At 51.8% G+C, this 16,379-nt stretch overlaps 1 protein-coding gene across 3 annotated transcripts in view; it reads right to left on the reverse strand.

Annotated features, from left to right (window-relative positions):
* Window positions 1-271: 271 nt before the first annotated feature.
* FLOT2 (flotillin 2) overlaps window positions 272-16,379 on the reverse strand; it is a 31,176-nt gene continuing 15,068 nt past the window's right edge. Inside the window, exons 3-12 of one of the 3 annotated variants that reach the window (XM_080983132.1) lie at window positions 15,253-15,321; window positions 13,397-13,487; window positions 9,586-9,709; window positions 7,776-7,894; window positions 7,093-7,206; window positions 6,856-6,975; window positions 5,732-5,946; window positions 5,329-5,512; window positions 5,060-5,209; window positions 272-2,287 (exon numbers count right to left, since the gene is read on the reverse strand). In XM_080983132.1, the coding sequence (XP_080839258.1) occupies window positions 2,249-2,287; window positions 5,060-5,209; window positions 5,329-5,512; window positions 5,732-5,946; window positions 6,856-6,975; window positions 7,093-7,206; window positions 7,776-7,894; window positions 9,586-9,709; window positions 13,397-13,487; window positions 15,253-15,321 (1,225 nt within the window). In that variant the 3' untranslated portion in view covers window positions 272-2,248. Of the gene's footprint in view, window positions 2,288-5,059; window positions 5,210-5,328; window positions 5,513-5,731; window positions 5,947-6,855; window positions 6,976-7,092; window positions 7,207-7,775; window positions 7,895-9,585; window positions 9,710-13,396; window positions 13,488-15,230; window positions 15,322-16,379 lie in introns of all 3 variants that reach the window. The other 2 variants (XM_080983131.1, XM_080983130.1) reach the window with 2 other exon arrangements.

A 16,379-nucleotide genomic window follows, 5' to 3' on the forward strand; every position in this document is an offset into this window, starting at 1 on the left:
ACCAGATAGAGCTGCTAGACAGCCGCCCTGGACACAGAATTGAACTGCGCCTCCATGGACAGCTGTGAGTCCAGAATGACTCCCAGGATAGAAATGTGATAATAAGCTGAGCCATGCCTGGAGACCCACAGCAGGTGGGGTGGGAAGGGGAGAGCCCCCCTGCATCTTCCAAGAGCAGCAGTGGGGTTCCCACCACCCCAGAGAGGCCCCCGCTTGCACCGTCTCCTCTTTGGAAACCAGGATGGAAAAAGACGAGACGAAGGCGGCCTGGTGAGGTCACAATAACTTTTTATTGTACATTATTTCACACTTGGGATGCACACGGGGCCCCCGGCGAATCCTGGCACAGGCGGTCATGCACCACATATCCATGCAGAGAACGCGTGGTGGGGGGGGGGCAGGAGAGCAGGCGACGTGGGGGGGGGGGGAGAAGAGGGAAGGTAAAATGGGGACAGGAATCCAGTGCTCTCTCCCTGAAAGCTGGTAGAGGGTCACCACCCAGGTCTTTGTGTGTGTGGTGGGGGGTGAGGGAAACATGCTTGGGCCCCAAAGAGCCCCTCACTTCCACCCAAGCTTCCAGAAACGCCCCCCCCCCGGAATAACCCCTCTGCTGCCTCCCCCCACTAAACCTTTGGCGGCACAAACCCAGATCCTGCTCAAAATAAAATAAAAATAAAGAACTTGGCACCCTCCCACCTCCTTCACAGTACTTAGCTGGGGTATAAAAAGTGAGGGGGGGGGGCTCTGAAATGCAGCAGCAGCAGCAGCCTGCAGAGGAGGCAATTGCAAGAAAGCATGGCTGGGGTTACACCCCCCCCCCCGCATGCGGAGAGCAAACAGGCACGCTTCACATGTAAGAATAATAAACAGTACAGACGTTTGTGTGAACAGTACAGACTGGGGAGGAGGAAGGTGCATAGAAACCCTGCAGGGGGGGGGGGAGAGCCTTCCACTGCCCTCCTGCACCTCCCCCAAACTGTCATGGAGCCATGTTTGTATCTGGAGGGTGGGGGCACCGTGTAGCAAATTGCAAAGGGAGAAGGGGATCTCTACGGCACAGAGGAGCGGGGAAAGAGAGGGGTCTGCGTTTTGCGAGACAAGAGGTGCAGAAGGCAGGTGCCTTCCATTCTAGTGCACACAGGGCACTGCCAACCCCGGGGGAATGCCAGGCAATGGGCTCCAGGGCCTCTCGCCAGTGGGGCAGGGAGGGACTGCTTGGGAATTCCCAGCTTAGGATACAAGACCGGCTCCCTCTCTCCCACGGTTCAGGAAGAAAGCAGACAAGCAGTTTGCCAGAGTCTCGCGCGCCTTTCCTCCCCCTTCCTAGTTCTGGAGGGGTGGGTGGGTGGGTGAAGGAGCCCCGGGGAGCATAAGCAGGCTGACCACGGCCTGGCGGGCATCTGCAAGACACGGGAGCAGAAAGCAGGGTGCCCAGAGGGGCTCTTGAGGTTCCTGCCAACTGTGGATGCAGGGCAGGTGGGATGGACCACCGAAGAAATCAGGCACTGTGTGTGTTGTGTGTGTATTCGGACTGATGGCGAGCAAGATATGTTCATGGCATTTGCGGAACGAGAGGTCGTGGCATTGATTTGGCCCTGGGCTGCGGGGACGCCCGCCGGGTGCCCACGGCTTGAGGTCCCGGCAAGGGGTTGGGCTGAGCGGGCGTGTAACAATATGGCGGCCTCCACACCCTCCGCCGCCTGCCCCCTTTGGAGCTCCAAGAGCACAGGGACCGCAGGGCACCCCACTGGCAGATATGGCTCAATCTCAATCCGCCATTGGCACCAAGAGGGGCAGTGGCCAGGGACACCCCCAATCAGCGCCTTGAAGGGCCGTGTCCCCTCCGCAGCACAAAAGCATATGGAAGGGGGACGTTCTCCTCAACTGGGGCAGCAGGGCCCAGTGTCGAGCCTCCTCCCAATTTGGGGGTGCGTCCTCCCTGCCCCGAGAACGGCGCAGCAGTCGGTCAAGGCACAGACTTTGCAAGAGCACAGACAAGAGAGGGGAGAAAGTGTTGGCTAGCATGACACAGAGCGGGGCTGGGGGGTTACAAAAGAAGGAAACCTCTCTTGGAAATCCAAGGACTAGCGGGGACGCCCCCCACTCAGATCCCCCGAAAAAGATATAAGGCACCCGAGAGTAGCCCCCACCGTCTCCACGGATGAAGAGGAGCTCGCAGTGTTTGCGGCAGTCGGTGGGAAGTGCATAAATGGAAGGAGAGGGGGGCTCTTCACCAGCTGGCCTCCTCTCAGGCCTGGGCTCCGGTCGCTTTCTGAATGAGCGGGATCTGCGAGGGAGAAGAGAGGGACAAAGACCGTCAAGGACCATTTCCTCCTTCCCGTAGCTTCTTACTTGTTTATATGCTACCCTTCCTCAAAGGTTCTCAGGACAAAAGCACAAATAAATAGTTAAAACAGAAACGACAAAATAGGAACAAGCCCCCCTCCCCAAGCCCCACACATTTAAAAGGCTGTCGAATATTAATCAGCCCAAGACCTGGTTGAAAAGGAACATTTTTGCCTGACAGCTAAAGGTGTATAATGAAGGTGCCAGGGGAGCCTCCCTGGGGAGAGCATCTCACAAACGGGGAGCCACTGCAGAAAAGGCCCCGTTCTCGTGTTGCCACCCTCCGGACACCTTGCAGAGGAGGCACAAAAAGAAGGGCCTCCGAGGACAATTGCAGGATCTGGGTTGGTTCATAAGGGGAGAGATATTGCAGTCCTGACAGTTTAAGGCTTTAATTGGGCCCGGAACTCATCAGCAGCCTGGACTCAGCGTCGCTGGGGAATTCAAAATGGCACCCAAATGTAGGCAAAAAACTACTCCTTAAGCTTGGGAACCATCTGGTTGTGGAAGCTTAAGATGTATCCAAATGCATATAAAATCAGAAGAGACTGCTGGATCAGACCCAAAGGGGCCCTGCCTGGTCCAACTTCCTGTTCTCACAGGGGCCAACAGATGCCCATTGTAGGAAACAGCTAAGCTGGACCCGAGCGCAACAGCAACACTCTCCCCCTTGCAGTTCCCAGGAACGGGCATTCAGGGGCATTTACAGGTGAAACTTGTTCTTCCACACTTTTCCCTTCCGCATAACTTTCCATTAATGTGCTTCGATACAGCACTTTGGGAGCATCCAACTTCTTCTGCAATTACCTTTTGAGGCTTTCCCTCCTTATGGAGGGTCTCAATGATGGCTTTCTGCACAACTGTCAGGTCAGCAGCCTTCCCCATGATTGTGCTTCCTACTGAACCAGACTGAGAGTGACTAGTGGGGTGCCACAGGGTTCTGTCTTGGGCCCGGTCTTATTCAACATCTTTATCAACGACTTGGATGATGGACTCAAGGGCATCCTGATCAAATTTGCAGATGACACCAAACTGGGAGGGGTGGCTAACACCCCAGAGGACAGGATCACACTTCAATACGACCTTGACAGATTAGAGAACTGGGCAAAAACAAACAAGATGAATTTTAACAGGGAGAAATGTAAAGTATTGCACTTGGGCAAAAAAAATGAGAGGCACAAATACAAGATGGGGGACACCTGGCTTGAGAGCAGTACATGTGAAAAGGATCTAGGAGTCTTGGTTGACCACAAACTTGACATGAGCCAACAGTGTGACGCGGCAGCTAAAAAATCCAATGCAATTCTGGGCCTCATCAATAGGAGTATAGCATCTAGATCAAGGGAAGTAATAGTGCCACTGTATTCTGCTCTGGTCAGACCTCACCTGGAGTACTGTGTCCAGTTCTGGGCACCACAGTTCAAGAAGGACACTGACAAACTGGAACGTGTCCAGAGGAGGGCAACCAAAATGGTCAAAGGCCTGGAAACGATGCCTTATGAGGAACGGCTAAGGGAGCTGGGCATGTTTAGCCTGGAGAAGAGGAGGTTAAGGGGTGATATGATAGCCATGTTCAAATATATAAAAGGATGTCACATAGAGGAGGGAGAAAGGTTGTTTTCTGCTGCTCCAGAGAAGCGGACACGGAGCAATGGATCCAAACTACAAGAAAGAAGATTCCACCTAAACATTAGGAAGAACTTCCTGACAGTAAGAGCTGTTTGACAGTGGAATTTTCTGCCAAGGAGTGTGGTGGAGTCTCCTTCTTTGGAGGTCTTTAAGCAGAGGCTTGACAACCATATGTCAGGAGTGCTCTGATGGTGTTTCCTGCTTGGCAGGGGGTTGGACTCGATGGCCCTTGTGGTCTCTTCCAACTCTATGATTCTATGAGAGACCATTTAAAGGCTCAGGAACCCATTGCAGGTGTTATGGATTGAATAGCTACTGCGGCTTTTCACAATATTCTAATTTTCTGAGATTGTTAATTTGGGGTTTTCATCAGCTGTACGCCATAATCATCACAATTATAACAAATAAAGGCTTGACATATCTCGCTTTGCATGTCATGAGTCTATCTCATATATTAGTTTCACCTTTTAAGCTGAATTACTGAAATAAACGAACTTTTCCACGATATTCTAATTTTTCGAGTTTCACCTGTACTGTCTCCAACACTGCCACAGGGGCATTGTGGCTGGTAGCCCAACAGCCATATCCTCCAAGACAATTCCTTAATCCGCTCACCTGTTGCCCTTGTTCCATATCTTTAGGTGCCAGGCAAGAACATTCCTTCGTGTGGTGGGGCAATTATTATTTCTGTTTGTTACTATACTACGTATTTTGATGTTTTTATCTTATAAACTGCCCTATGATCCTCAGATGAAGGGCAGTATAGAAATTAATTCAATAATAAAAATGAACCCACTCGTTTGGACCACTAACACTGAATGTTGTGTGGCCGTCAATGCCATTGTTCAAGTATATGCTGTGAGAATGAGGACTCCCTTTTGTCTCTCCTGAACCCCCATCGTTCAGCTTCACCAGTGTCTCCAATGAGTTCTGGTATTGAAGAAAGAAGAGCCTGCTGGATCAGGCCAATGGCCCATCTGCTGTGAGCTCCAGTTAAGAAAAGAAGCAGAAATTAAAGCAGCATTTAAAATATATATATTTCAAAAGGCAGGCAGACTGTTCCTGTCTGCCCTGCCCACCTCACCTTGGAGAGGTCGACCCCTGTGAGGGCATGGACGGACGCAGGGAGCTCAGCCAGCAGCCGGTTCACATCCATAGTCATCTTGTTGTTTTCCCCACTGAGGATGACGATTTCATCCACCTTTGAGAGAGGTGCAGCCACCTTGGCAGCAATCTGAGAGGGACAGAGAGAGAGAGAGAGAAGGCAGTGTGTCAGGATCCAGGCGCAGACCCCAGGGGGAGAGAGGCAGGCAGCTCTCTCTCTCCGCCCCCCATCCCCATCAGCCTCCTCACCTGGGGCAGGGCGTCCAGGACCAAGGCCATCTTGGCTGCCTCCCCATACTGCTGGTAGGCCTCTGCCTTGAGCTTCATCTTCTCAGCCTCCGCTTTGCCAATGGCCTCGATCACCAGGGCCTCTGCCTCTCCGATCTTGCGGATCTTCTCCCCTTCGGCCCGAGCGATCAGCACCTGCTTCACCCTTGAGAGGGAGAGAGCTTTGTCTGAGTTTTCCCCCTAGGATGTGGGGCACACAAGGCCTAAGAGTGGGACGCCTCCTCCAGCGGTGGCTCAGAGCAGGGGCTTTCCAAACCCTCCACACAGCAAAAGTTCTCACAGGGGGGTCCATGGGAAGCTCTACTTGGGGACACATCCCCAGGCCCCCTGAGGAAGGGAAATCCCACCCTGCACCCCCACTCACTTCTCTCCCTCGGCAATCTCCTGCATGCGGTGCGCCTCTGCTTCCGCTGGCAACTTGACAGTGGCGATGAGCTCCTTGTCCATGCGGATGACCTCCTGTTCCTCAACGTCTATCTGCTTCCGGCGCTGCACGACCTCAATCTCGATCTCCTCTTGGCGGATCTTCTGCTGCTCTTTGGCTCCTTGCAGCTCGTACGCCAGCTGGGCCTGCGCCGTCTGCAAAGAGATGGGGAAGGGGCCACAAGGAGGTTACACGGCCTGCAATTGACAAAAAGCCCCCACATCATCCTGATGAGCCCTATACGTCACTCTGAGGCTCAGGGCTGGGTTACACCAGCATCCTACATTCCCCTGTCCTTGTGTGGCGATGTCCTCACCCCCTATCTGCAAATTGTAAACTCACTTTAACTTATATGTCACTTGACTGTGAAAAACAACAACCTCAATAAATTATCAATAAAAAGAATTAACCACAATAACTCAAGACTTTCAAGTTGCAACGGACTATAGACTAAAAGCAGATTAGAACTTGCATCAGGTGTCTAAACGTCAGTGCAGGCTTGTCAAAACAAGAATTCGTAGCAGGGGCCTAAAGACTCCTTGCCTGCCTGGTATCAATAGGCAGGGAGTTCCAAAGTGCAGGTGCTGCCCCACTAAAAGATTGAGTTCTTACAAATGCAGAACAGGGAATATAGAGTGCCTGTAACAGAGTCAGTTCCACCGATCAAAGCAGGTTGAGTGGGTGCATATGGGAAAGGGTGATTTCACAGGTAAGCTGGTCTCAAGCTGTTAAAGGCTTTATATACTAATATTAACACTTGGAACTTGGGGCCTGGAACTCAACTAGCCTCCTCTTCCAGGTCTCCGCTCCACAACCTATTTATTCTTCCCTTTTGTCACGGAAACCACTTGCCAATTTTTATCCTGCCTGCACACCACCCAGTATTGTGTCTCTGCTGTGGGCAGGCAGCAGCCGTGCGGAGCCATCTCAGACAAACCAATTTCTCAAACACCGTGGTGGTTGGTGAACACTCTGGCTCCTACACCTACCCACCCCAGAAGTTAGAAAGTCCTTTCTACCGAAGCCCCAAAATGCTCCTCTGAGTCCCAACCCTCTCCACGCACCTTTATGTTGATCTCTTGGCTGAAGGCGGCTTTCTGCATTTCGAAGGCACGCTTCGAGTCGGCCACCTTGGTGTCTGCCATGAACTTCACATCCAGCATTTCTCTCTTGTATTCTGCCTCCTGCAGGAGGAAAACAGTCAGAAGGCAGAGGTCAGCTGACCACGCTCAGAGTGACGCTGGAGCCTGGGCAGGAGAATAAGACGGGCTTCTCCTCTCCTCCTGCGCCATTTGACGTACCCGGATGCCGGCGTCTCGCTCTGCCTCGGCCACCCCAATGTCGGCATCTCTCTGCACCACGGCGGTCTGGGTCTTCCCTAGTGAGCTCAGGTAGCTGACTTTATCGTAGACATCCTGCGTGGGGAGGAGAGAAATTGCTTCATTCAGGAAACATGAGAGAGAGAGAGAGACGTAGCTCAGCGGACAGGAATGCAGACAGGGAACTTCCCTGCCTCTCCGAGGTCAAGGGCCGTAGTTCAGCGTCCGAGCCCCTGTGTAGCATGCAGAAGGCCCTGGGTTCAATCCCTAATGGCATCTCAGGGTAGCGCTGGAAGAGACCCCTTGGACAGCTGCTGCTGCCAGTTAGTGCAGTCAGCACTGAGCTAGATGGTCTGACTCTGTGTACGGCAGCTTCCTATGTATTTGAATAATCCACTAAGCAACAAAGGCCTTTCTGGGGTATTGAAACGGATGATCAGACATGACGAGAGGCATATAAAATGATGTCTGGCATGGAGACATTGGATGGAGGTTTTCCTCCCTCTCTCATAATCCTAGAACCCATGGGCCTCCAACGAAGCTGCAGGTTGGAGGGTCAGCGCAGATAAAAGGAAGCACTTCTTCACGCAGCGCAGAGTTAGACTGCGGAACTCCCTCCCACAGGAGGCAGTGAGGGCTAATTCAAAAAGGGATGCGGCTCGTACCTTGATAGTGAAACTCAGGATCTCGATGCCCATCCGGCCCACATCAGGAGCCGCCACTTCCCGCACAAGCTTGGCAAATTGGTCCCTGTCCTGGTAGATCTGCTCGACGGTCAAGGTCCCTGCAGAAGGGGGAGGCAGAAGACAAGATGGTGGCTGGCACGACGGAGGCAAAGTGGCTACGAAGGAGGGAGTCCAGGAGACGCCCATACGGCATGTGCTTCTGCCAAGCCAAGTGAGCAGAAAGAAAGGTCCCATCTGCACTAAACATCTAAACCAGCCATTGTACTGCTTCGAACGGTCATGGCTTGCCCGCTAAAGATCTTGGGATGTGTAATTTATTAAGGGTGCTCAGAGTTGTTCCCAAGAACCCTATGCTCCTCAAAGAACTACCATTCCCAGCATTCCCTGGGAAGGATTGATTGTTAAACCACTCTGGGCATTGCAGCTGCGGGAGGTGAACAGGGGTCTCCTAACAACTCTCAGCACCCTGAACAGACTGCAGCTCCCAGGGTTCTTTGGGGGGCGCCATGAACGTTGAAAGGGGTGCAATGCTGCTTTAAACATATAATAGCGCAGATGGAGTCAATGGTTATGCTACCCAAGGAGCAAAGAGTTTAGCTAGCTCTTCTCAGACAGCCACATGCACACTGAAGTCGAAAGGACTGCAATTCAACAGTACTTTTTTATTATGTCCAGGGGAATCGTATGTAAAAGGAATTGGAAGGTAATGAAAAACATTCCTTACCTAAGTTGCAAGCAATCACAATGCCCTGACATAATCAATAAGCAACAAAGCACGGAAAACCCAAAAACATCGTTCCAACATGCTCTACAATGTGCGAACGCTTGATAAAACTCACTAAATATATCTAAAAAATTATTTACAACAGGAAAATAGGGACACTCCTGTAGAGTCGTAGAATTGTAGAGTTGGCTCAGGGACCCCAAGGGTCCTCTAGTCCAGCCCTCTGTAAGGCAGGAATCTCAAAGTATCCATGACAGATGGCCATCTAATCTCTGCTTAAAAACCTCCAATTAAGGAAACTTGCAGGGGGGATTCATTCCAGTGTCGAACAGCTCTTATCATCAGAAAGTTCTTCCTGATGTTTAGTGGGAATCTCCTTTCTTGTAACTTGAATCCATTGGTTCGAGTCCTACCTCCCAGAGCAGGAGAAACAATCTTGCTCACTCTTCCATGGGACAGCCCTTCAGATATTGGAAGATGGCCATCCTGTCTCCTCTCCACCTCCTCTTTCCCAGTTTAAACATACCCAGTTTAAACATACCCAACTCCCTCAACCAAGCCCCTCAGGCTTGGTTTACAGGCCCTTGACCATCCTGGTCTCCCTCCTCTGCCCACCTTCCAGTCTGTCAACATCCTTCTTAAATTGTGGTGCCCAGAACTGGACACAGTACCTCAGGTGTGGTCTGACCAAGGCAGAATAGAGGGGTACTATGACTTCCCTTGACCTGGACACAAGACCTCTGTTGATGCAGCCTAGAACTGTAGAAACCACAGCTTCCATTACTCTTCCATAATAAGTTGAAGACTGCCATTGCCTCAGATTAAAGAACCGTCAGCTTCACACAATAAAAGCACCACCTGTGTATTTACGACATTTTGAATGCGACCAAGCAGTTAAATGTATGTAACACTGCATTTAATATCCCAGTTACTTTTACGTATGTTTTCCCCCTTGACAAAAAAAAATGCTACTGAAACAGTGTTGGGAACACCAATCCTTGCAGCCGCTTATTTCCAGACGTTTATGCGAAGTGAGAGGGCGCCCCCCCCAGCCACGCCCCCCACCTAGGATGGAGCGCAGGTGCCCTTCCAGCGTCTGGAGGACCACATTCTTGATGTCCTGCACGTTCTTGCCCAAGAACTGCTCACAAGCCACCGCGAGAAGCTCCCTCTCGGTCAGGATTTTCACCTGCAGGCAAAGAGAGAGAGAGAGAAAAGAAGAAGACATTTGACGTGAGCCGCGAAGGGGTCAATACGGTCAACGAAGTGATAGGCTAGTGACAGAAGCAGAGCCTGTGACCACTGGGGCACCCTTGGGGTGGCTCGGCTCAGCTCTGCCCCACAAGGATCAGGTCACCAGGAGCCCTCTTCATACCCATCAGCAGCAAACCGGGAGTTTTTGTTAGGAGGCAGGCTGCAGGGGAACCCTGTACCTGATTTTAAAACTCTTTGCATCGCTTCCTGATCCTGGAGAGCAAACCAACAGAATGGGTGGCCCCAGAGGAAGCAGCCTCAAAGCAGCAAGGCCACAGGTTCTGGGGCTCCCGGCACCATAGCTCTGCATCCAAGAGGAGGACATGCTGCAAGCCAGGTGTGGGGGCATCGCCACCCCTCCCCAGATGTTGCTGGGCACCCTTGGAAACTTGGGAGTTGGAGGCCAGCAACAGCTGGAGGGCCACAGGGTCCCCCACCTGCTGTAAGCAAAACCAGGAGCCCACCCCCCTCTCGCTCCTGCCGGAGGGAGGCAACTGAGGCATCAACCCATTGCACACGGAGCTCAAAAGCACCCCTGCATGAACAATTCAGAAGGTTTGGCATCATAATGTCAGAATGTATGCAAACTTGCTTCTGCTCTCCCACCCCCCCTCCCAAAAAGTCATTTCCTTAAAACTCTTGAGAGTAAGCAGGCCGGCCAGATCACCTGAGTGCTTTTCTCTTTCTCCCGAAATTAATAATAATAATAATAATAATAATAATAATAATAATAATAATAATTTATTATTTACACCCCGCCCATCTGGCCGAGTTTCCCCAGCCACTCTGGGCGGCTTCCAATCGAGTGTTAAAAACAATACAGCATTAAATATTAAAAACTTCCCTAAACAGGGCTGCCTTCAGATGTCTTTTAAATAAGAGAAGATAGCTGCTTATTTCCTTCACATCTGGTGTGAGGGCGTTCCACAGGGCAGGCGCCACCACCGAGAAGGCCCTCTGCCTGGTTCCCTGTAACCTCACGTCTCAGAATGAGGGAACCGCCAGAAGGCCCTTGGAGCTGGATCTCAGTGGATGGTACAAGCTGGTGAAAAGCCAGCAAGCCTCTCTTGTACCAGTTTCAGCTGATTATTCCGTTTGGGGATTGCAAGCGCCACTTGAGATCGGCAGGAAGGGGGTAGCTGTTTATCCCAACTGCAAAAAATGAGCCAGGGAAGTTTGGGTGGTGGTGGTCTGTACTGGACTCTGCAGGTTATCTACCAGGAAGGAAGTAAGCCTGTATGTCTGTGTAGGCTGGACATAATTTCACTCTCCCATCTTGGGGCCGCTCCTAAGGTTCAAGTTTCTTCCCCCCCCCCGCCTCCTTTAGCCTTTAGGGGTCTTAGCCAACTAGATTCTGCTCAGAGCAGACCTATTAAACTGATGCATCTCATTCAGTCATTCCTGTCACTTCAGTTGGTGTACTCTGAGCAGAAATAACATCGGATACAACCTCATAATTCCTTCTCTCGTCTGGCCTGGTAGGAAAGAGAATGCACCCAAATGGCACAGAAAGAAAAAGAAAAAAACATTCCCAGGAGGAGGTTGTTTTTTTTAAAAAATAATTAAAAAATTCAAAAGCAAATTAAAAATGTGAGCCGGCCAGCAGGCTTGATAAAATATACATAAAATAGCAGGAGACAGAGGCTTTATTAATGTTAACACAGCTGGGATTACGAAGGCAATGAACTTTTAAAAAATAAAAATCCTACAGCTGTTTTAATTGGGGAAGCCAGGAGTTCATTGCCACATCGCACAACCCCAGAGAAAACTCAAAAATAAAGACGGGAGGAAAAGGGAGAGGAGACAGATGTGATGGGAGGAATCCCAGTGCCTTATTAAGGAGAAACTTCCCCCAGGGCAAGCATATTTACTTGCCCCACTGAACAATCCCTGCTCTCCTCTGCGCTGTTCTGGGGGTTCTCTTGACCACTCTTCCAAGAGCCAATTAGGGTGGGGAACGTGGGGAAAGGAGGGGGGTGGAAGCCTCATTGCGCCAGCCCTTGGGCAGGGCTTCCGCTGATGGGACGCCATCAGTTGAATCTCCTGCTCCCCATTCTATCGGCCTGCCTGAAATCCACGTCCCTATTCCCTGAAAATAAGATGGAAGGGTGCTCTTGGGAAGCTTCCAGCCTCACCCTGCCACTTTGCCCCTCCTGGAACTATAAAAGGGGCCAGGGTGGGGTGGGGTGAACAGTGGGATCGCCTCGCAAAGCACTGCAGGGACACAGGAAGCTGCCTTAGACTCAGACCCCTGGGTCCATCGATCTCAGTACTGCTTGCACTGACCGGTAGCAATGGCTCTCCAGGATTTCAAGACTGGGATATTCTCTCCAGCCTGAAGACGCAGGTGGAGGCTGAATCTTCTGCATGCAAAGTGGATGCTCTGCCCACTGAGTTACGGACCTTCCCTTCGTCTTCCCAATAAGACCGTGGAGATTAGCCACGATGTTCAGGTCCCTGTTCAAGGGAAGTTCCTGCTGGACAAGCATGGCTGAAGTAATAATATTTTAATAATAATACTTTTATTATTTATAGGCCACTCATCTGCCCGGGTTGCCTCAGTCACTCTGGGTGGCTCTCAGCACAATATTAAAAACACAATAAAGCTTCAAACGTTAAAACCTTCCCTGTACAGGGCTGCCTCCAGATATCTTCTAAAATTAATATAGTTCATTATCTGTTCGACATCCGATGCGAGGGCAGACGCCTCGACCAAGAAGGCCCTCTGCCTCACACCCGTTTTTAAAGGGGGCTTGTGCCTCTGGCATTTGTGGGTGCTTGCCTATGGAAGAAAATTGCAGAAAACCAGACTCGGAATGAGTTAGCTGGTACTTGCGGGGTGGGAGGGCTGAGTGTCTTGCTAAACTTGCAACATTTCTGGCTGCAAAATGGCTCCACTGCTGCGATGACCCTGCACCCAGCGGCACTCCAGAGACAGAGGGTGGACGAAGCACCAGCTCAGGAGCTGGGCCAGGTCTGGAGCTCTGGCCAATGGTCTGGGGTGACGGTAGCCCAGTGACTTTTGGTGGACAACAGGAGTGCCCCTATCCCTGCGGTAGACCAGATGACTGGGCCAAACCTAAGGGGTCCATGGAAGGAGCAGAAGCTGGGGCAAGGGTTTTTTTTTGCTAGCTACAGCCTTCGGGAAACAACAGCGACGCAGGGGTGGGTGGGGCCAGCTCACCACACTCTGCTCCAAAGAGGCCCTCCAGGAAAACCAGTAGCTCCATGTGGTTTCAGGCCCACCACCATCAGAACATTTGCATATGTAGGGGGAGAAAACACCAAAGAAATATTCCAGACCAGCATGAGTTCAGACCAAGGGTGGCAGTGCAACAGCCCAGGAGCAGGGTTGCGTGTGGCTTTTTCACAAGTGGCGACAGCGCCCTCTGCTGCCCAGGTGGGAGAGAAGCAAGGGCCTCGTGGGTGGGGGACCATGCAGCGGTGAACTGGCGGTGGAGGGGGGGGGTGAGAATCAGCTATCGAACAAAGGGCCGGTGTTTTCGGAGTAGACAGCGCCTCTCTCGCTCCCCTGGGCTAGAGCAGCCTCCTGGGAGGGAGAGACCAGGAAGGGTTACAGAGGCATGCATTCCTGAAAGGAGGTGTTTTCAAGTTACTGTACCTGGGCCACACCTGTGACAGTTAAAGCTACCCCCTCCGCCGTCTCTACGTCCTCGCACCTGGGCTGTAACGTCATTATCTCTAGGGAAATCCTGCCAAAAAACGTAAAACATTGGCACGTTTCCAGGTAACAGGCTCAGCTCTCTTCCCCCGTGGCTCGGGGCCACCTGCTGCTTTCCTCCCAGGTAATGCAGATGCAAGATGTACGGCTGCCTGGACAAAAAATTAGAGGGGGCTCCCTCCCCCACCCCCAGCCCTAAAAAAACGAGGGCCGCTTGGCTGTGTTGGAAGCCAGTGGAGAAAAGCCTTGAAGCCACATGGATCAGGTAAACACAACGGGGCCCCACTGAGAGGTTTCCCCTCCCAGAAGAAGGGCGGCCCCTCCTGCTTCTCAGGCCTCAGAAGGACAGCTGCCTGCCTGAAGCACCCTAGGGTGTCTACACAGAAGGTCAGCATTGGAAGCTGCCTGGGCAAAGGACTGAGGAAGCAGGCTTTTGAAAAAGGCCCCTGGGATGTTGGCTGGTTTATGAACCTGAGCATCATCAAAAGGCAAGGAAGGACCCCCTGTGAGGTTGAGGCTAGGCTACTGTAGTGTGCTGGGGTCACCCTTGGAGACTGTCTAAATGTGGGGGAAATATTGGGTTTCCTCCGAGGTGGAGGAAAATCTTTGGGGAGTTAGGATTTAAAAGCCACCCCCCATTTGGGCTGGCTTTTGTTCCTATGAGCTGAGCTGCAGGTACTACAGAAGGCAGGGGGGCCTGTCACAGATTACAGAGGGCCTTCTGCTGCCTAAGTGGAAACATCTGATTCCCTCCACGGTTATACTATGTCCCTGGAGGGAAGAGAAAGGGACTGACTATAGTTGTTATCAACCTTCCTCTGGCCAGGTGCCCTGCCATTGTTGCTGGACTCCCAACTCCCATCAGGGTGGGTGGCCAGCATGGCCAATGGTCAGGGATGCTGGAAGCAAAGCCCTGGCTGGGGGAGGTTGGGATTGAAGCTTCGGAGAAGCAAACGCACCTGGCAGGTGTGTGCTTTTCACCTGATGGGTGGTGTGTTCAGCTCACGGAGTCGACTTGGCCAACCAAACACCCTACTGCTGACGGGGGGCAGAGCACCTGCTTTGCATGGAGGCAGCCTCCCAAACGTAGAGAAGGGCTAGTGGCAGGGAAGACCCTTCTCTGCCAGAAACGCTGGAGAGCTGCTGTCAATCAGGGACAGGACACAGGAAGGTGCTTTGCAGTGAGTCAGAAGGTTGGAGCATCCAGCTCAGGGTGATCTGCCCTTGGCAGGGGAGGGCAGGGGATGTATTTTTCCTGACACATTTCAGGTGCCACAGGACAGCCTGCTCTGGGACTGGCCCACGAAGTCTCCTATGTCCCTAAGGGGTAGGATCCTAGGCCCCTCTTTCCCCCCCCCCTCCCAGAGCTGCCTTCCTGTCCCTGTGCGAGGCTGGTGAAGCAGGTGGATATGGCAATGGCGAGGGGGGCAGGCGGAGGGAGTGGACGAGCGGATGCTAGCCATGTTCCCAGAACCCTGTGAGAATTTTGGAAGAGCTTTTGCATGCATCTCTCTCTCCCTCTCTCTCTCTCCATTACCATGGGGTGCAACAGCAGGTAGCAAGAGCCAGAGACAAGGGGGGAGGAGGAAGGCGAAGGAGAAAGGGCTGGTGCCGAGAGCGGCCGCTAGAGAAAGGAAAAAATATATTAAGAAGAGCAAGCACTCAAGTCCTTGTGCCTCCACGGTCGCTGCTTGCTGCTCTGCCGCTGCGTGAGAAAGAATGGAGAGAAGGAGACCGGTTAGGGACAAGAGGTTAGAAGCGGGCAGATTATTACCTGTGCGACCCCCGTTACGTACAGTGGGACCCCCTCCGACGTCTCAATATTCTCACAGCGACAAAGGATGGTCATAACCTCCAAAGACAGTCTGAACAGTGATAAATAAAGGTAGGACAGCAAACACACAAAGGTGGTGGTTACCAGAGAGCAAGAGAACACCAGAATTCGCCAAGGAGGAAAGACGGGACTCCGGGGTGGGGGTTGCATCTTGGGGCCAGGCAAGAGGGGCCGGGTATTTGAAGGAGGCAATGCTGAGCCAAGGCCACCGTTGCCCCCAAAGAAGCTGCCCTACTCTGGGTACAACCCCCAACATACACACACATCCTCCCCAAAGGACTCCCCAATTATGAAAGCATCATCCCCACCCTGGACTGCTCTGCTCTGTTTACCTGTATAGCAGGTTTAAAGGGCCCTTTTTCTCATCACGCTTTCACTGGGATCGGGGAAACCCTGCTTTTTCTATTTGTAACTGCAGCTGAGGTGGTTTTACTTTTGAGCTTAAGCCTTCACTGGTTTAGATTTTAAATATATATATATATATATTATTCTTGAGAAGACAGGGAGTGCCTGGCGTGCTCTGGTCCATGGGGTCACGAAGAGTCGGACACGACTAAACGACAACATTATTCTTGAATGGTTACAGGTAGGTAGCCGTGTTGGTCTGCCGTAGTCGAAACAAAATAAAAAATTTCCTTCCAGTAGCACCTTAGAGACCAACTACGTTTGTTATTGGTATGAGCTTTTGTGTGCATGCACACGAAAGCTCATACCAGTAACAAACTTAGCTGGTCTCTAAGGTGCTACTGGAAGGAATTTTTTTATTCTTGAATGGCTTTCATACACTGGGGCTGTCTGGCTGGTGTTGAGCCACGGCAGTGCCTTTCTGTGGTGGCTCCCAATCTGCAGAATGCCCTCCCTGGTGAGGCGTGCTTCTCTGCTGACTTTCAAGAGGCATTATAGAATATTTGTGTTGTTGGCCAAACAACACTGTTCCTGGCATTCCCCAAATCACTGGCTGGGAGTACGTTTTTTAACTGTTTCAGAATGCATTTTCGCTATTAGAATTATTATTATCTGGAATGGTGTTTTTTTTAAAAAAAATCACGGATGCGTTTGCCGCCCTGGGCTCCTTTGGGAGGAAGGGCA

The sequence above is a fragment of the Podarcis pityusensis genome (genome assembly GCF_964106645.2).
Source record: "Podarcis pityusensis genome assembly, chromosome: 15".
Classification (NCBI taxonomy): Eukaryota; Metazoa; Chordata; class Lepidosauria; order Squamata; family Lacertidae; genus Podarcis; species Podarcis pityusensis.